At 37.6% G+C, this 20,575-nt stretch overlaps 2 protein-coding genes and 1 non-coding gene across 14 annotated transcripts in view; 1 reads left to right on the forward strand and 2 right to left on the reverse strand.

Annotated features, from left to right (window-relative positions):
• axin1 (axin 1) overlaps positions 1-6,575 on the reverse strand; it is a 31,815-nt gene extending 25,240 nt beyond the window's left edge. For 4 of the 12 annotated variants that reach the window (XM_027285664.1, XM_027285663.1, XM_027285665.1 and 1 more), the window contains exons 1-6: positions 6,474-6,575; positions 5,392-5,541; positions 5,243-5,251; positions 4,817-4,998; positions 3,900-4,001; positions 1,124-1,309 (exon numbers count right to left, since the gene is read on the reverse strand). The gene's annotated coding sequence lies outside the window, so the exon portion shown is untranslated. Of the gene's footprint in view, positions 1-1,123; positions 1,310-3,887; positions 4,261-4,816; positions 4,999-5,242; positions 5,252-5,391; positions 5,542-6,473 lie in introns of all 12 variants that reach the window. The other 8 variants (XM_027285658.1, XM_027285659.1, XM_019261943.2 and 5 more) reach the window with 8 other exon arrangements.
• A 2,337-nt stretch (positions 6,576-8,912) lies between these two features.
• Positions 8,913-8,984, forward strand: trnat-cgu (transfer RNA threonine (anticodon CGU)). The gene has a single exon. It is a non-coding gene; the product is annotated as a tRNA-Thr (tRNA).
• A 5,496-nt stretch (positions 8,985-14,480) lies between these two features.
• pla2g10 (phospholipase A2 group X) lies at positions 14,481-18,021 on the reverse strand. Its single transcript, XM_010730557.3, has 4 exons — positions 17,900-18,021; positions 16,916-17,084; positions 16,125-16,231; positions 14,481-15,513 (listed from the first exon to the last, which is right to left on the reverse strand). The coding sequence occupies exons 1-4, from the start codon at positions 17,934-17,936 to the stop codon at positions 15,365-15,367; spliced, it is 462 nt and encodes a 153-aa protein (XP_010728859.1). The 5' UTR covers positions 17,937-18,021; the 3' UTR covers positions 14,481-15,364.
• Positions 18,022-20,575: the final 2,554 nt, after the last annotated feature.

The following is a 20,575-nucleotide window of genomic DNA, read 5'->3' on the forward strand; positions in this document are numbered from 1 at the left end:
AAGGAAAGATTAAATGCGGCAATAAATGCTCTTTTCATGGCAATCATTGAGCAGTCACAAGGTTTTACTGTCTGAGATGTCCATTGGGACGCCATCAAAACACATTTGATTATGTAATTAGCTCACACCGTTTGGGAGCACGAGAAAGAACAGAAATATATATTTCACACTCACACTCTGTCTCATCATATCACCTGAAACCTAGAAACCTCTTAAAGTGTGCAGAGTATGCTGTGCTTACAATATTTATGCCAGCAAGATAAAACATGAAAAATACCCAACACAATTCAGCTTCCTCGAGGCAAAATTGATTTTGGGCAACAACAAGCATCATACTCAAATTCTTTTTCTACTTGATACTTTTTTTTCGGACTTTCCTCTGTATTTCTATTGTTATTATTTTCCAATCGCGTTCAATGTTTTCAAAACATAGATGTTAAATGTCAGGATTTTTCAGAAAATGATGAGAAAATCCAGCCATGACACTGACAACTTTACACACCCCTGTTGATTTCTGGGTATTTCCATCATAATCATATACCATTGTCCATGAACACTTGACAAAAGATGGTGATGAGACTTGGGATTGAGTATGTGATCACCAACACTGTTGATGAGTATGGTTTATATTTCGCAGATCTCTAGCTCTAGCAAAATCTTCTCAATTTTATTCACTGCCTCTCTCTGTATTCTGTTGAAACATAAGCGGTATAAAGCTGGTTTGTGTGAGGGTGGATGACACTGCAAAATGAGCTGACTGAACATAACATTTATTTAAGAAATAGTTGCTGCAATGTGCAAATTGTCTTTGGGCAAACAGCATTTCACCAGTTCCAATACACATCAGGCATTTTAATTGGTCCCCAAAAGCTGTAGTGGATTATTTATTTAAAAAAATCTTCCTCTCACTGAACATTCATTTTGATAATCAAACTGGGTGTCACTGTGCCACCATCAACAGCCCAGCTGCACGGCTCAAAAGGGAGTTACTGTCTTCAACTTGAATAGGAGGTGAAAACTAAAGATGATTAGTGGTTTAAGTATTCTGTCTGTGCCTGTGTGTGTGTACTGGCGGTTACATTTTGTAAACAGTTCATCTGAATTTAATGGAGGCATTTTTTACCTTGAGTTTGATTGTCTTCCTCGCACATCCTCCAGCAGTATATCCATTTAGCGAGGATTCCATTGCACGGTTATTTAACACATCTGGCTGCAGAAATGGAAACATCCCTCTCATCACCTTGACACGAGAAGGACTGACTAAAATGGAACATCGCCATAATAGTTTGTTTTTGCCATCCATTTGTTCCTGAAAGAGGAAAAATATTTGTTAAGTTCGCTTTATATATCGCTTTCTAGAGACTAGAATGCAGGAGAACTACTGTCCAATATTGACAATACAGTTATTACATTATTCAATAAAAATAATTTTAAAAGTCTTTATTTATAATTTGTGGTTTTATCAGTTTTATCATGATACCAGTGAGGTATCTACCACATCTTTTATGCCATAAAATATGACAGAGTGATATGAAAGTCACCAGAAAGGCAACTTACATATTAAGTTAAGATGTACACAACACACCACAAGTCCACTGCAGCTTTTCTGCTAGCTGGAGCATGTGAATTATAAACAGTGCTGTTATAAACATTTATTAAAATGGTGGTCAGAACCTGGCATGATCAAATGGAGGGCAGTACTAGTAAAGAGAAACAAGAAAAAAGGAAAATGAGTGGTGCAGGCAGCTGATTTGGAATCATAAAGCGTTTATAGACTCGTCCCTCACTATGAGCTACAATTTCTCAGCTAATCAAAAGCAGGAGGGCGATGAAAACAACAGCACAAACTATATAAACACAGCTTCAAGAGGACTGATGTGATGACAACCAAAGCTAGGGCCCGTCAAAAGGAGTGTCCGATGTTGACTTCTCACACTCAAAGGTTCAAGGTTACAACAGCAATAATATGCTAAGTAGAGCAGAACAATATGTATATATACTAATGAATGCAAAGCCTTGAGCTGCACTCACTTCTTTGTTTTGTTTTAAAATTGCATCATACTGGCTGACATATTTTACCTTCTTTAAGCATTACTTTTTTTGAAGAAAATGATATCCATACAGGTCCTTGCTCGTGTCAAACTAAAGATATTGTGGTTGTTGTTGTACATGAAATACATTCCTAATCTACCAGGAGTATCATAAATAACTTTTTCAGTACAGAGAAAGCTGTAAGTACAGACTTAAATTATAGCTAATGATCAAATAAAGTATTAATGTTCATTCTTGACAGGGTAATAACATATTCTACAAAGCTTTATTTGCTCCAAGAAAACCAAAATAAAACATAATCAAATAGAATCACAGTATTAAACTATAATGTATTTTACATAACTACAGTAATGTCATGTTTCAGTAACACAGGAGCAAGAAGTCGTGTGACCACAATGTTGGTAAATGGAGTCTCCTGAACAGCTAGAAACAGCTGGGTATGGATGAAGAAACTACAAACAAGAAGCCCTTAAGCAAGTGGCCCAGTGGAGCTGCTTAGCAGGCAGAGGAACAATAGAAGACGTTTCTCTGTTCAGCTCTGAGGTGTGACTGTATGAACCAGATCTGGTTATTCATGAAATCAGCTAAGCTTGTACAAAAGTAGTTTTATGTCAGAGTAACTAAAGAAATATAGTTGTAAAAAGCCTTCAGTGAGAGTTATTGACATTTGTCATTTGTTTGTTTGTGTTCACTGATGAGTGATGTTAATTTGCAAAATGCTAATTCTGTAGTCTGCTTGTCAAAAAAAGTCCTGTAGTGTGAGAATATTCAAAAGTGTGAATCTTATGTTACACTGTGATTATATTTGAAATGTTTTTGAATTCTTAAGCATCCTGCTGCAGTTAAATGCTGCTAGAGGACAACTTTATGTTCCTGATTCAGTCCTTTCAGTTGTCTTTTGTTCCACCTGTCACTGTGGATTTAGACTCCCTAGTAGGCCTTGGCTGAAATAGGCTTATCTCTGTTGAAGTCTCTCTGATGAACAAAAGCCCATCAAGGCGTTTAAATAAATGCTGCCATTTGAGGAGCACAGCATAGAGATTTCTATGTTTTAAATTGGCTGTCTTCGAAAGAATTCACTAAAAGTTAAGACGAACAAAAAGAAACAGCAAGACAAAAAGATAAGACATCTTTCAAAGCCCGCAAAACTAAAAGTAGAAAAAAAAATTGAGTTTATAGACTAAATTGAGACACTGATTAATCAAGTGATTTAGATAAGAGGGCTTTAATAAACGTGTGTCAGGCATACTATATGCAGGCTATGCAGTGTTTGTTTTGAGTTCTGAAAATTATGAAAAGGTATGAAAAGACTGTCAGAAAATGTATTCTGGAGTCCTGCTGATGTCCTTTGTCCTGGCTGAATATATCATGACTAACAAGGCTTGGAGTGGATTAGGCACAGAGGATTGAGCAATTTGCAGTCTTGAGTTTATTTTGCTGGATATCCTAGTTAACAGAAAACCACATTCTCACAAGAAGGGAAAATCTTATCAAAAGGCCCATATTTCCTGTGGTGATATAACACCAAAGACATACATCCATAACCATGCACCCAATGGCGAAAGTACACTGTCGGACATCTGCTGGCTTGAAAAAAATTCAAATTCATTTAAGCGTTCGGTCTATCTTGGTCGTCAGTAGTCTGGTCATGGGATGCACATTGACTGGTCAAAACAAATGATGTGCTTCGGTTCTGATGAGAGGGAGGACACAACAATGCCGGTATGGCACTGACATGAAAAATGATAACAGACATAACAGGACAATAAAATACAATAGAAAGTTACTAGTAACTGTTGTTTGCATGATCAGAGATTGAAAAGCAGACATAATACCTGCTGGTTTACCTTACTGTGTGGTTGTTGGTGTGTTGAATCGCAGACTGCTCCCACCGCTTTTCTATGCATCGAATATAGTCCTTCGTAGTCTGCAGTGAAGACTGCCGCCATCTTTAATCACAACAGAGTCCATCTGTCGATGGTTCTTCCCTTTCTACCCTCTCTTTCTCTGTTCCAGTCTCTCTGTTCCAGCCCTCTCTGTTTGTTGTGGGGGGTTCTTATTTCCCATCCAACATCAAACCACCATATCGACAGGCTCATGGGCCGCCCAGTAGGGGGGCAGCTTGAACATACTGCATTGGCTGTTGTCCTTTTCCAAGCCGCAGATTAACTGACCACATTTATTTTTTCTCAGAATGATACAGACAGCCTGCGAAAAAATTATTTCAGCTCTCAGGCCTTTGATTTCAACAAGCCTGGCCTCAAAGCGCTTCCGTGATTGTCCCTGAACGCATCGTTTCCTCAGATGTTCTGATTGATGGGATCTGGAGCTCTCTTTGATTGAGGCCACATCTGTATAACTACTTGCAAATTTCGTCAAAGATGGACTCTGATAATTAAACGGAAAAAATTGGTTAGACTTTTTTCTTTTCCAATTTCCATCTGTTCCATCATATGTAACGTAAAAAGAACATCTTCCTTTTAAGCGAAGCTCAGCTGAAATTCTTTGATGTCACCAACTGAAACTAAATTGACCCGAGCAGCCTCGGACTACATTTATAGGTATAAACAGACTGTCTGTCTGCTTTTATCCACCTAATGCATTTCATTTAAAGTGACACTTCCTTTTTGTTCCTCCTGGTCCATTTTTGCGATAAAAGCATGAATTCAAAGGCGTATCTTGTTTACTGTCACTGTTTTGTTCCGCCAAACTCTTTCAATGAACAATAAGAGGAGTTGAATTTCAAAATGGTAGATGCTCTCACCTTCCTCTCCTGCTGTGTGGCTCGTCGGATCTTGTTTCTGTGGTCCGCCATGACTGGGCGCAGTCCCCTGCCTGCCATTCTGCAAGACTTTCTCCTACTCATAAACCTGTTTCTGATTCTTACTAGCGTGTTGCTGAAAGATGAGCATCTTTACTTTATATTGCAGCTTCAGCCGTGCGACCCTATTGGAGGAAACAAGGACCAGATGATTGTCTGCACAATCGTATTGTAGCTATGGTAACAGACCCAACAGGCATGAGCGTTGTGTACCTAATTGCTCCGTACACATTAGGCGACAGAAAAAAAGAGAAACATAAATTAAGAGACACTGTGCCAAATCAAATTGGTTTCTTAGACATTACACATTTTAACCCCAAAGGCTTTTCAATGAACTGCATCACAACGTAATATTTTATTAAAACTTACGTCCATCTGCTGTATGAAGTTGTAAAAAACAGCCCAGTCATTCAGGGGGAGAATGCAAAGAAAGGAGCAGAAAAATGGATGAAAAGAAATTTTGGAGAGAGGGGGAGAGATGATATTGCCTTTGTTATGTAGCTTTATCTGCTGCTTACCTTTCAACTGGATTTCACACTTGCATGTCTGGTTGTAGCCAGGGTCAGATCCAGCATACCCTTCTCACAATGACCAATTTTCTCCCCACACTGCACCAGCACAGACCCACAGTGTTGGCTGCCACTTGCATTTGTCTGGATTGTAATGCACTTAAACAACAAATTTTAACGTGTGAGTAATCTGTACAAATACATAGTTGAGGTAAATAAATAAGCAGGAGTGAGATCATAAGACATCACAGACAGCAACTTCAAAAACTATAGATGTTGTAAGTAGTAAAGTATCGCAGATATTTCCATATATCGCTTTTAATAAAATTCTGTTCTGTTTCTTAAAATCTTTGATTTTAGCTTAGCTCACAACTGTATACAGAAAATGAACTAGCTGGTGTGGCGGTAAAACCTTTCACAGAACTCATTTCTACTGTCTATTTAAATAGATAATCATCAATACGTTTAAGCTGATGTGTTATTATTTTTCCTCAGGGTGGATCCAAGGCTAATAGTTCAGCTTAACCCACTCTAAGATGAACTAATGATTAACCTGTTTTTAATGTTTTATTCTTGCAATTTGATATACTATGGTTCTTTTTGTTTGTTTCTGTTATTTGCTGTCTACTCTAATTTATTGTAAGGTGTCCTTGGGTGACAGAAAGGCGCCTATGAAATAAAATGTATTATTATTTTTATTATTATAATGCTAGCATCTTTTTTTATAGCTGTCATTGGCCAGCGTGTTAGCATTTAGCTAACGTTAGCATTATTTCTTTTAGCACTTGTTTTGTTTTTATTTCATGTGGTAAATGTGGTAACATGTACAGCAGTCTCTTTACTTTCTATAATAATCAATATGTTTTGGAAGCTCAGGTGGTAAAGGTAACTGTAACGTTAATCTAATATACAACCTACAAATAACACTTGGCTAATGCTACGGTGTAATCTGTATAGATGCTATAGAAACATTTGGGGACATAACTTTACACTTTCTGCTGAGAGTTGGTTTACAGTTATGACATATGCCTGAAAGATAAGACTGTAAACAGGCAGCCTGACTCTGCCCAAATGTTACAAAATACACTTACCAGCACATGTAAACAAAGCTCGGGGCAGTTCGCGGTTTTATTCAGGGATTTGTCTCGAATGTCATTGGCAGGTAGTTGCCAGGCAACCAGCGGAAACTATAGGAAGTTACTGGCCCTAAGCTAAATTAGCTGGCTGCTAATAGTGAAACATTTTCTTTCATTATACGGTGAGAAGGAGCTACAATCTTAAAGTAGACAATTATGTGCATCTCTTATATAAAATATATCTGTTGTACGGTGAATTCAGTTGGACTGTGGATGTATAGAGCTGCTATGGTGGACTAGTGTGCATGTGGATATTATGATATTATGGTGTTATTGTTGTGTGCTCTGGCAATGTGACTTCGAAATCAATCTTAAATTAAAACCTGACCTGTCTTTCTTGACTAAACTAGCCTACATGAAGACTTCTAACAATAAAGCTATTTTTCTAGATTAAATGAACACTCAGCTAAAAAGCTTAAATATAAAGGACTGAGAGGAGGCTTGGTAGATTAGTGCAGTACATTATTTGGCTGGTCAGTTATCAGAATTCAAACACAGAAAATCTACTTCCAGTCTCACTCTGGTTTACATACCAAAAGAGCTCTGCAGAATATCTGTAAAACAACAAAAAAATAAATATTCTAACACATTCAGGGCACAGGAGTATTCATGCACAAGCACAACAAAATAAGATGATTCTTCAAAGCAATACACCAATAAATAATTAAATAGCTTGCTGCAGTAATACATCTTATTCTCTCAGGGAGTGAGCTGTTGGTGTTCCCCCATGTGAACAAAAACACACCAGATCCATGTGATCTCTGACTGGGACATATTGTATCTCTGCGGTTATGATGTTGCAGGGGTTGAAAAAAGTAGAGCCACTAGAAACGATCAGTTCCATGTGACATTACAAAAGTAACGGCAATTTTACATCCTTCAGATTCACAGATTCAGAGCTGCTCATCCTGTTTTGTCATTGATTATACAGTTTCTTAATTTTAACAATAAAGTTTCTTCTTAAGGGCATAAAGATCATAAATCCCCCCAAAACAAACACTATTGTCTAGGATTATTATAGCCTAGCATTTACACTTACCACCAAAAAAACTAAAATTATCATAAATGTTATCTAAAAGTACTATTTTTGTGAAAGTTTCAAATAGATGGAACACAAAAGCAAACCTGGACTTTCCATGAAACAGTGTCACATTTCAAGGTGCTCTGAATTATGAATCTACCTATGCGGTTTATTCAAAAGAAGCTCCTCTTTTTGGTCTGTGTGCTGACGATTTGCTGTAAGCAGGTCAAGGTGAATACTTCACATCTGTGATTTTCGCTGCTAACATATTCCCAATGGAAATGAGTCTTATTCATTTTTCAAACAGCCTCTAGGATATCTGATCCAAAAAAGGGGGGAAAAAGCCCCTCAGGCGAGCATTCATCTTTGATGTTTTGAAAAGAAAGACAGAGAAAAGCTGCAGTCGGGCTTCATGCATATTGTATTGCTGAGAAAAGAATTACAAGCAGCCTACTGGTTCTCATAGTTATTAGCTATGCAAGCTCAGTATCAGTCTGTTCAGTACTAAACAAAATATCTCGATGCTACTGCACATGTTTGGCATTAAATTTGTTTGGATACTAATTGCAATCAGAAGATTCCTGATGATTTTGTTGACCTCATGACCTTTTCTTCATGAGGCGAACATTTCCCATCGACACGACTTTGACATGGTGGATTGTTTTGTGTTGTTACATATCCAAAAACTTGACAGTTATATCATAAAGTTTTTAATGACATTTTCTATCACTATCAGCCATGTAGAACAGACATATTGAGATCTTTTGCACATCTGTAATTACACTGGAAGTTTATTCTCCTGAGCCTTTTAATTTTAACTAACCAGTGGCTTTTATTACCATTCCCAGGATAAACTTTATATTTGCCCACTACTTCCAAGATTTTAAGAACAGTACAGCGGTATCCTATGCTGTCCATCCTCTCCTACACTCTTGTATTATGGATGTAATCATTACAGCCTGTCGGTAGCATCGTTTTATTTTTCAGTAAGTTAAATTAGTAAAAGCAAAGAGTAGAGACTGCACAGAGCTACTTCCACCTCCATTGTGTCTCTTTGTTGTTAATACTGGAGGTACTGTAGGAGAGCAGAGGCCTCTGAAATCTGCAAAACATATAGTTTACACTTGGTAGATAACAGCCTCCCCTAGTGGTCGAGTTACAGCAATACATTCATACATGTAAGCCTGGCTCGGCAGCTCACGTGGTTAATATGTAGGTTGGAGTTTAAAGAGACTTGTAAAAGAGAGATATGTTAAAGAGAGCTCGCTGTCGCACCGTCATAACTGTAGTGTGCCATCGCCGACAGCATAAATAGAAACCAATAAGTAAATGTGAGACCCACAAGAAAAGATGTGGATGATGAGTTCAGCGCAGGCGCGGTGGCCAAGTGGTAAGGCGTCGGTCTCGTAAACCGAAGATCGCGGGTTCGAACCCCGTCCGTGCCTTTTGAAGAGTTAAGTTTCTACGCCTCATACTCTGAGAGAAATGTTCAATGTGTGCTGTGTTCATCTGCAGTAGCTTAAAAGTTGTCTCCTAGCAACGTCGCTGAAACTTTGTACACAGCATTATATATATCTCAAAGAGCAACGTTGTCCAGTCATCCTCACTTCCCTCATATGTCATTTTAATTCATGTTCAGAAGCGTATGCATTTTTACTCACTTTTTTTGAATTGGATAACCACTCAACAATTAAAAAAATAATAGGAAAAAAAAAGGATAAACAAGGAAAGTGAGGTGTGGTGCAACACTATGTCCACAAGAGGCACTGTGGGCCTAACCCACTCAGGTTGAGCCTGCATTATAATGACAGGATTCAATTTAAAACAGTAAAGACACCTAAGCAAATGAAGTCACATGTTATAAAATGAATAGTACTGCTTCAGATTGTTGTTTTGAGAGATATGGATGTATTTCAGATCAGGTTTGTGGACATGTCATCCTACAATTTGGTGTGAGTGTGGGAACCATAAAGGCATATTTGAATAGTTTGAAGTATGACTACATTAAATTTAATAATCCCATACATCTAATGGTGCAAGTGTGTGTTCAATTCATGTCTCTGTGATATTTCATGATAAGTTACAAGGTATAAAATACAGGTTGGCAGGATGAAATAGTTGTTCATTCAAGTGATTCAGTGATTTCAGTCAAACAGAACAAAATGCATTTGATTAAGATGCCAGGAAGACAGTTTTTAAATGGCAACCTGAAATACCAGTGTGTGTGCGAGAACCACGAGTATTCACATTTATCCTGATTTGCCCACATTTTCACAGTGTGTTTAATTGCTGTTGCTCCTGCAGGACTCTTCTAAAATTGAAGTTGAAAGAACATTGAAACATCCCGTTGTGATAATTTCACCATAATTATGCACACTCAGCCGACATTCCTCAAGAATACTCATACAGTTTCCTGGGTAACGCTCTGTTACAAGTGATTCGTATCTTCATGCTGCAGCATATCATCACGTTCCATCTGTTGAAATGACCCTTTGTAAAATGATGCATGCTGATGGGAAGGAAACAACTGTAAGCTGCTGCGGTGGTTTGAAAACCTTAGTCAGCAACACTCACAGCACATCGCTGGTGGATAATGTCCAACCCCCAACCATCATTGTGAGGTAAAATGCTGCATTTAGCATATAAATCAGGACCTTGGTCATTGAAAATGAGATCCAGATGGCAAAATGACTGGTTCTGAACATTATTCATTATGATGGGGCAAAAGGAAGTTGTCCATTATGACAATATGTGCATGTCAACAAACAAAATGTGCCATATTTTTTAAGAGGTGTAAGGATGTGCTCAAATGGTGCAATCATTTTTCATGTGAGCTCTAAAAATGGATCATATGCATCACCCTGTCAAGGTCACTATGATTGACATCTATTAGTAAGCTCATGCTGTAGTGCCAGCAGCTTGTTTCCATGGTAACCTGTCTGATTTTTTGGAGAACAGTGTCAATATTAATAAAGAAAAATCCCATAGTCTATGAAAGTAATATGAGGTTACAATTTATTTTCAATTATTTTCCCTCTCCTGGGACGAGCTTTTGATAGATGACTTGACAGATGGTGAGAGAAATCCATCAACCTCAGCTGATACTACTATTCAGTTAGGTTTGGCCAAAGAAATATCAAGTCAGTTTAAATTAGAGTAGAACGTTTACCATAAGTATACGATACCTACGTAAGCATATGACTCAATCTCACGTTAGTGGCAATGATAACATTTTCTTCAACAGGATTAGGAAAGCAATTATCAGGAACCTTCTAAATAGTTTTGTCTTTCACAGCTACTTTTTAAATTCCAGATATAGTAACAGAATAAGTCTCTGCATTCCTTATGTTTTAATGATCAAACTTTTACTGTCTTTTCCCAGTATTGTGTGGCACAGATGGTGTGTGTGGTATAGGCCTGGAGAGAAACGTAGAACGTGTATCCTCACGGAGTCTCTCTTGCTCTTCTCCAAGCTGTTTTTTTTAAATAAAGGGAAAAAAAGCAGAATAAGAGTTGCCCTTCCAATTAGGAAACAGCACAATGCAGAAAAAAATGCTGTCCTAAGCAAAATACCACCTATACCTAGAAAATTGGAGCTAATTGGCAAGATGGGGTTACTAGAAGCAAAAGGTAGAACTTTTTCACCTTAGTCTTCATTTTTAAAATATTTAACAATGTTTGATTTTATTTCCTATATTTCTCCCCCTGTGCTCCCTTCAGGCATTTTCCAGCTGCTACTTATAGAATACTGTAAATTCAGCCCCCTGGTGGAATCCTTAGGTAATGACAGATGATGCTCACATCAATCTGTATAGCAGCCGTTAGTACAGACCTACATGTGTGCTGCCATGTAAATGAGATGCTGAGGTGTTTGTACAGATTTTGTGCAGCATATTTGCTCATTTGTTTGTTATTATCACCAGTGGTGTAATACTTCCAGGAGAAGTAGGTGTACACTTAATTTATGCCCCCCACTTTCATTTAAAGTGATTATGTTTTAAACAGTGACATGTCTCTGTCATATTAAGCTCAGCCAAGAATGTCTCAGTAGTATTTGCACATTGTCAGTTAGCAGCTGCTGCTTGACTTCAGAGATTAATGATGATTATGAAATCAACATGAGCCACAGTAGAGGTGCAGACTTTGCAATAAATACTGGATCAAAGACAGATGAGACATGCATTTTTAGTGTAGTACTTTATATTCTGCCTGTGAAAATTGGACAACCTTTGCCATCCTATGAAAACAGAACACTGAAGAAGTAGGTTTACTCAAAACTGAAAAATAAATATGTATATTATGAATACTTGCATATATTCTGCACTACTGCGTCACTGTTTATCACACATATTAAACTCTAAATGGCATTGTGTCTTCCATGTTGAAATTTTCATACATTTATAGACAAAATCACGATTACTTTATGTACAGTACCTTTAAAACTATGAGCATTTAGACCAGCATTTGCAATCGAACCGCACGAATCCCCTCGTTAATTTTAAAAAATGTATTTTAATCTCCTATAGTTTCTCTTCTGCCACCTGCAAATGAAAATAGAGAATAAAAAAAAACACAAAGGAGACTAAAATAGGAGGAGGAGGAGGAGGAGGACAAAAGAGTCTGTAACATGCAGTATGTTGGCAGCATGTCCAGGTCTGCTGTTGGCTGCACACACATTGATTTCCTTGTTTGTGTGGGCGGTAGCATTCTGAACTCAAACAAAGAATTCTACACAATATAATAAAATGGATCGAAGCCCATCAAAACTGTGTACTCAACTGCATTTGAGCTGTTAATTTGGAGTCATTAGTTATACTGTATTATTTTTGTAGTACTTAGTACTAGTTGGGCAAACAGATCAGTATGATCTTCTTCCTGAAACAAAAGAAAATCGTTTGTAATATGACCAAGTGAACATAAGAGTCCAAACAGAAATAGAGATCTCATGGTTAGAAGTCATACTTTGCTCTGCACATGGTTGTTACTGTTTATGATATGAGCTGTTAAAGCCAAGATTTTATAATGTGCCATCTGGCTCTCAGCTTAGGAGCCACACAGTTGATTAAAGGACGCAATTAGCATGGAACAGGTTCTGTCAGCTCATCTGACAGTTATTAAAGAATGCACTCATTCATTGTAACAAACACACTGTCATGCACATGTAGGTTAGGCGACTGGCATTTCTTCAGTGACAGGGTTTCTTCATTCTGGCAGAAATGTTAATGGGAGGTCAGCTGAGTTGTTTTTAACCAGGATACACGTGTCAGCTGCAGCCAATCTCAACTACTGATGGTAACTGTGAAGTAAAAAAATTGATGAGGGGGGGCATAGTGCACAGAAGGCATCTCTTATGAGATTTAAGAAGACCAGGTAGAGTTGTGAACTTTTATAACCTTCTTGTAGGTGTAGACAAGAAGCTCATACTGGAGGACAAGTTAGAGATCACCAAAAAAAAGCCAAGTGCTGAAATGCTTGAAAGGCAACTTCCAGGAACAGAAGAGAGGCGTGTGCTGCCTAAGGAAAAACCTCATCAACCTTCACAGGCAGCAGAGGAGGGAGGACCAAGGATTCAGGAGTGTCTCAGGTCACGAGACAGCTGGCTGGACAGAAATGAAATGGACACCTCAGGTGATGCACAGAAACTTTCTTTGAGAGATTTATTATTCATCAATTCCCCTTCAAAAACATCACACCAGACATTTACTACCCAGTAAAAGACATCAGACCAGCCTCACCGTGAATCAAACTGTTCTCTGCAATGCTGCTTTTGCTAAAAGAAACGAATTAAGATCAAAATATTTTTGCTTGATAAAGCACAGCTTGTCTTACTCCATGAGGAATGCTAAATAGATGAGAGCACTGCAGCTGAAAAGCAGTTTTTCCAGTTTCTGATCACATGAACTCAAACACTGACTCATTCTGTTCTTCAGCTAGGACAAATATAAAAGCTATTTTGAATTTAAGCACCACAAAAACAGGCCATGAGAATTTATTTATTTTACGTTTTCTGCTTATCTAACACAGGGTACTTATGCACATGTAAACACTTCAAATTAAAAGGCGTATAATTTGTTGTAAGTTGAGCAGTAAAATAAACCCTTAATTCTTTTTCATTTTGGTTTTCATTTGCACAGAGATCCAAGAACAAACATGAACAGGAAAGTGGGACTTTGAAGCACCCTTTGGATGAAGTGTATGACTTCCATAACTTTAGAGCTCATTCACGCTGAAGGTTGGACACAATCGTGCAAGTGTTTGTGGGCCATGACCCAGATACTTATTTCCAGTCCTGGACTTTGGACACTACACTATGGCATCATCTCCCATTTCAGCCTACACTTATGAGCCATGCACTCATTTAACAAAGAAACGTGTGTTTCCTGTGTGAACCCACCAACAACGCTTAGCAGCGGAAAAGCTCACTCGAGTGGTAACATCTGGGTGGGTTTTGTTTAGTGTGATTACAGCCATGATGGTGGTACCGTTTAGTGGGTGTCAGAGGGGAAATGAAGGCTTTGACTTGACAGTGGGACTTTCACCAATTTGATGAAGGAGGTTCCCAAAGCCAAACCCAAAACCAAACTGTGGTGGACCAAAATAGAGTCACATACACTGCATGCAAAATATTTAAATCCAGTCAATAACAAGCACTTCCTTTGTAGAAACTTCAATATATAAAATGTGTTTTTTAACATAACAACAATATCACTTTTATTTCAGTACAAACTCTCTCATTAGTCAGGTGTACTCATATATATATACTCCCATAGTGTCAGTGTGCTTTAAGTTTAGTACTTATGGCACCATCTACAGGAGAATATCTAGACTCCACATATTACAAACCATGTGATGTCCTGCTGGTTTCACGACACTATTTCTCCTGTAGAGGCCTCCCACTGTGCAAAGATTGTAGATGTGAGACGATTAAAAAGCAAAGTGTGAACCAGCCAACGAGGCCATACACATGGGCATTTTATTAGGGGTATATGAGATCATTTAGTAGCTATTTGGGGAAGTTCTTCAACAATCTTTAACCATGTTGCAATACTTTCAAAGCCTTAAAGGGAAATGAATAACAGCACGTTTTCACACAGTTTTACAATAACATATACACTTAGAAATAAGGTCTGAGTCACTCTGCCGACTGTCATGCTCCTGAAAATAGCACAGACAATGCAAGTGAAAAATAAATACATCGATTTTGGAGAAAGTGAACAACTTGCGACTTGAGTCACAGCAGACTTTAAAATAGAAATGAGGAAAAAAACCTCAGTTTGCCCATTAGCTCACTAACTTTACAACCCCCAATGAATGAAGTTTCCTCACAGACAGGGAGTCAACTTCACAGTAATAAGGCGGGCAGTGCCCTGGCTGCATAGTATTTCAACAAATAAAAGTACTGTTGTGAGGACTGGCTATCTGATCTATCCCTGCCTGATTAGCACATGCTTAGCTGAATTTCAAAAGAGGAACGCTCAAGTTACCTGTTTTTGTGTGGACTTCTCGTAAGGCCGTGATCTTCAAAACTTTCCAGACAGTCACAGGAAAATCCACATGTAGGTGTTCATTTACTTTAAGCTCGTTTGGGGCTTTTAAAGTAGCTTTTATTAAAACAATACATATGTTATAAAAGGTATCTGCAAAAACACAACACTGTTGTTTTGCCATTTAATTAAAAGAGTCTAATAATGATATAAAATAAAGGCTGTGTAAAAAACACTATAAAAGCCCAAAAATGCCTTTCTCTATTTCACAGCGATGACATTACCATGATTACTGTAACGTGTTTTATATACAAAAGGCACAGATAGACACATCTATTATGTCAGTAAATATTACACATTGGATGTTCATGACCACAGAGGAAATCTGGCCATAGGGCATATTTCCGGATGAAGGGTGATTTCCTCAAACATTTGGCAGCATCTCTGTCGCACTTGCACAGGAACTTTTCACATTTGTCCTTCAGATTGTCTGCAAAGAAGAACATACATGTAAATGTCTTCTTTCGGAGACAAGCTGAAGAGAAGATTTTCAATAATGATGAACGAGTCGGTTGGTTTTCTCATTAACGTTGTGACATTTGTTGTGATTACTTGTTCTAATCCTTGCCGTCTTGGCTGTTAGTCCTACAGATGAGTCCAGCTTTATTCATTTAGCCTCCTAATGGTTCATTTGCTGCAGCTTCTTAGAAAATGAGAAGAATTGGGCTACTGAACAGAAACACACAGTTATTGTGAATATTATGAGCTAATTTCACATTAATTTATTTATAACAACCCACTACTTTTGGTATTTAAATGTGCAAGCCTCATTAAAGCTGTTGCTATTCATATACAGAAATTACAGTGGTTTATAGGGGTCGTAAAATTCCTGACTTCCCTTCCAATCAGCTGCCTGTATACTATTTTTTTATGAACACTATGGGGATATTTGTAGATAGCGAACATCCTCATTTGTGTCTCACTTCCAGGTTCGCTCATGTCAATGTGCTACACTGATACACATCATATTTTCATGTGCTGACACATATTTTCCAAATACAAACACAAAAATGTTTGTGTAAGCATCAAAAAGTGCAATACCACACTCAGCTGTCTTGTCTTCACACGTCCACTGATACTTGTCTGTTTTGGTTTGGCAGCCAAGACGTTCTGCATCTCCATAACAGCAATCATGTCTGTGACAACACCTAAGCACAGAAAAGATTAGAAACATAATAATTGTTTTATTCTGAAGGTTGACTGAACCAGACAGGGTCAAAAAAGCAGTAGGTGGAGAGTCACAGCCCTGTGGTTTTAATCACACCACGGCTATTTTAAAGGCAGGGCACCATCACCACATGAGTTTTCACAACAGATAGTTAGCAGTTAACTGGTTTGAGGGGGTTCGATGTCTTGTGGCGAAGAAGGAAAAGAAGGAGACGGCAATTAGGATTTGGGTGTGGAATTTTTGGACCTATTTTCAACTACTCATTGGACCATGTGAGTCTGCTCAATTGGACACCATCTCCTCCTTCCAACCCATCACCCAGCATTTGTGGTTCGGGCGACTCATTCAGCAGCGGAAACAGTGCGTACTCGAACAAGATGCAGGATGACTGGGAAGAACCAAAGGCATCCAGGGGGAGGAAATAATATGTATACACCATCCGTGGAGTGGAGAGCTAAACATCACCACTGCGTGCTGAATTATATCTTTTGCATTGCATAATGTATAGGTAGACTATATATAGAGCCCCAACTGAATGTTTACATTTCTGCACACGCTATCATCAGGTGTCCAGCCTTGAAAAATAAAAACAAAAACAGACTTGACAGTGTCGTATTTTCTCCTTTCAGGTTTAAGAAGAATGTGATTACAGCTGCTGCCTCACCAGTCTGCCCTGTCTCTGGGCCAGCCTTGACCACCCAGTCCACAATAGCATCCGTACATCATGTAAGCCAAGGCAGATCTCCCTGTGCTGCATTTGATAGCTCCTGCCAGCTCCAGTAAACCTCTTTTTGTCCGCTGAGACTTGCGTGAACCTGCAGAGGCCACAGCCACTGCAAAAGGACATAAACAATAGAAGAGGAGAAACAAAGTCATATCTCTTCTTTAAGCAAGTGTCTTTATAGCCATCCACATTGTTTATTGTCTTCCTGTTTTGGAGGTTTTGAAAAGGGGTTTTTCAGGTTTTGAAATATAGAACAAAATACATGAGTGTTTCTGCTATGTTGTTCCACCCCATTTGTAATAATGGTAATTATCTGTATAATGCAATAATACAAGTGCAAAAACAACAAAAACTGTTTTATTTCAGTTGTATTATTATTATTATTATTATTATTATGATTATTATTATTATTATTATTATTATTATTATTGTTGTTGTTGTTGTTGTTGTTGTTATTATTTTTACCCTTATCTGCATTAGCTGTAGCTATAGTAGGTGTACCTAATAAATTGGCAAGACTGAGTGTATGTATAAAATTCCATTTCTAAATGGCTACAGAAACAAAGAAATATGGAAAGGTACATGCACAATTTGAATCTGTTTCTTCAAGACACATGCATGCATTACTTCAATCCCACTGACAATCAGAGAATCACAGTAAATTCTCTGAGTCCTAGTGGATAGGACTCAGAGGACTGACTTTTACTCATCTTACACAAAGCTTTAGCTATCTGATGAACCTCAAAAAAGTTCAGACTGAATGATGGGAAGGTTCATAATATGTGAAACAGAATCAATTGAGTCCGTTTGCAACTTGCACTCTTAGAATAACACTTTCACCTGTTTAAACACAGGTTAAAGACTGTTACTCCCTCATGTGTTCTTAAAATGTTTTTTCAAGTACTAAGTAAATCATCAACTTACCAGATAACAGGAGAAGTATCCGGTACATCGCAGTCATTGCATGCAACAGGCAGCTGAACTCCACACAAGTGTCACTTACAGCCTGTGAGTGTAGCTTTGAGTCTAGAGCTTTTTTTAGATGTTGTTTGAATAATCTCCTGAGCATCACCATTGGCCAGAAACTAATCCAATATTTGTACAACTGTACGCCATCTAGAGGAAACAGCCTGGAACTTTTTATAGGTTCTTCTAAGCTGGACCGGTGTTTGCATCTCCAGGCTTATTAATGCAGTGTTAATGTGTTTTGTACCAGATAAAATTGATTCCAGATATACATCACATAAATAGCAATAAAACATATTGGCCATCATCATTTAAGATGACCACAAGATTAAAAAAAAAGATTAATGGTTTCCACAGAAAACCTCGAGCCATTTTGAGCTTGTTCACACTGTAGACATTGGGTACAGAATCGATATTGACAATGATTTAAACACATACAAAACACATTGAGTTTCAGGGTTAATTGTTGCTCAACACAGCACATTTTTAGCTACCATAAACAACACGATATATGGTTCTACTTCCTCTCAACAAATGCATCTAGACTGGCAGATTATGGTAATTATAATATAGTTTTCCCTGCAGACGTATGCCTCTCATCTATCTTCCTCCCCTGTAAATAAACATGTCAGTGGGGTGAATAGAAGAGGCCTCCCTCCATAAAACAAACACTCAAACATACTGTAGCTATTATTATTGTCAGTATGATTTACTGACCAGCACTCCAAGTGTCCCAGTTTAACAGCTGAGATTGTTTATTTGACAAATTACACACCTGGTCTGAACATGGCATGAATTGTGCCATATCATTGCATTTCATCTTTTTATTATGCTTTCTGAGTGTATATTTTCAGCTCTGCTGCACTGGGCTGTATTGTCATTCATAATGTGGTAATGTCAGGGCAGCTAAATCATAAAAGACACACGCTTTGGGTTTTGATAACAGGGGACATATTCACAAATTTTTTGTGATTCAGTTCCTCGGTGATGCTTCTGCACAGTGAGAGATAAGCGCCTCCTCCTGGCAGTTATTATAGCTGCCAGGATGACTGCACTGCATGAGAGGAGACGCATCCCTCGATCCCTGTATATCTGATTATTTTCAGCTCAGCCAATCCATTGTCACAAAACAGCCAGTCAACATTTCGATGGTATCAAGCTGTACACACCTGACTGAAAAAATATAAGTGTCAATGTGAAGCCTGAATAAGGTGCAAATGGGCAACTGAACGGAAAAGCGAAATCTCAGACAGTCCATGGTGTTTATTTTGGGCTTTCTCCGCATTCACTTCCCAGAAGACGGAAAGTGAGATATGGAGGAGTGACGAAGGAGAGATTGTACATACACAAACAATTCAAAATATATATTTTGGTTTAAATGAGAATTATTGAATAAAATAATAGCTGAAACTCACACTGAGAAACATGATTTTTACTTTTTTGATGAACACATTGAGTGTGTTGACTAGACTGACTGAACTTTGACATAATGTTTGTGACATTTCTCACATGACTCACAAAATGCAGAAGAAGAAAGGGACTCTCCAAAGTACCATATTTTTTTGTACTGGAAGATAATTACTGCTGTTTTACTGTTTTTAAATCCATTTTAATGACTGTATGTGCTGTAATCTGAAACAGTATGATTGAATTTATCAAATTACAACTGAGAATAAGTAAGAACATTCATTCAACACTTCTTTATTTTACCTGAACCAGTTTGAAGCTCCAAATGCCCAGTATAAGTCCTCTGTATGATTTTGATGGTTGCCATTTAAATATTGGCAAATGTCTATTGAAAAAAGAAAAGATGAAATTGTCTAATGTTCAAATGAATAAATTCCTAAAATATAGATTGATAAATATATTTTATAAATAGTGGGAAATCATTTTTGCATTTTTAATCATTCTATTTTGACAATGTGAGAGAAGAAACTCTCTGTGAAGGCATGACTTCCAGCATCATTTCCCTGATCATCCTGACATTTGCACCAAGAAAGCCATTTCCTGTGAACTCACTCGTTAGTTATGTTTAACAAAATAACAATGCACTGTGCGGCTCAAAGGCAAATACATTTGATGCACACAACCAAACAGTTGTCAGTCAATTATTACCCAGGAGGGAATTGTCCTCGTTAGGACTTACACAGAAGGCAAATCAAAGGGAACAGATGTAACAAACACCAGTTTACTTGTGTATGTAATTAATTCAATTTTGTTTAATGTGTGTGTATATATAGATAGATAGATAGATAGATAGATAGATAGATAGAGAAATTATTTTTTCTTACAATACTCCAGTATACAAACAAACAACAAAACAACAACATATGTAAACAAGTAACCATCTATCTACCTATATATATATATATATTATCTATATACTATATATGAAAGGTATATAAAAGATCAAATTTACAGTTATATAATGTGCAACAAACTTTAAAAAGTAGTAGATAGATAGATAGATAGATAGATAGATAGATAGTAGATAGATAGATAGATAGATAGATAGTAGTAGATAGATAGATAGATAGATAGATAGATAGATATCAAATAGCAATAGTAAATAATCTATGTGCAAAAGTATATACAGCAAATTGGCAGTGTTGATTGTAAAAAACAGACAGGAGC

This window comes from Larimichthys crocea, chromosome XII, assembly GCF_000972845.2.
Source record: "Larimichthys crocea isolate SSNF chromosome XII, L_crocea_2.0, whole genome shotgun sequence".
In the NCBI taxonomy this organism is placed as follows: domain Eukaryota; kingdom Metazoa; phylum Chordata; class Actinopteri; family Sciaenidae; genus Larimichthys; species Larimichthys crocea.

Coding starts and splice junctions, on each gene's coding strand:
- pla2g10 (XM_010730557.3), bottom strand. CDS start 17,936: ATGACTGCGATGTACCGGATACTTCTCCTGTTATCTG. Junction 16,232..16,915: donor CCCAGAGACAGGGCAGACTG/GTGAGGCAGCAG, acceptor TTCTGTGCTTAG/GTGTTGTCACAGACATGATT. Junction 15,514..16,124: donor AGACAAGACAGCTGAGTGTG/GTATTGCACTTT, acceptor TCTTCTTTGCAG/ACAATCTGAAGGACAAATGT.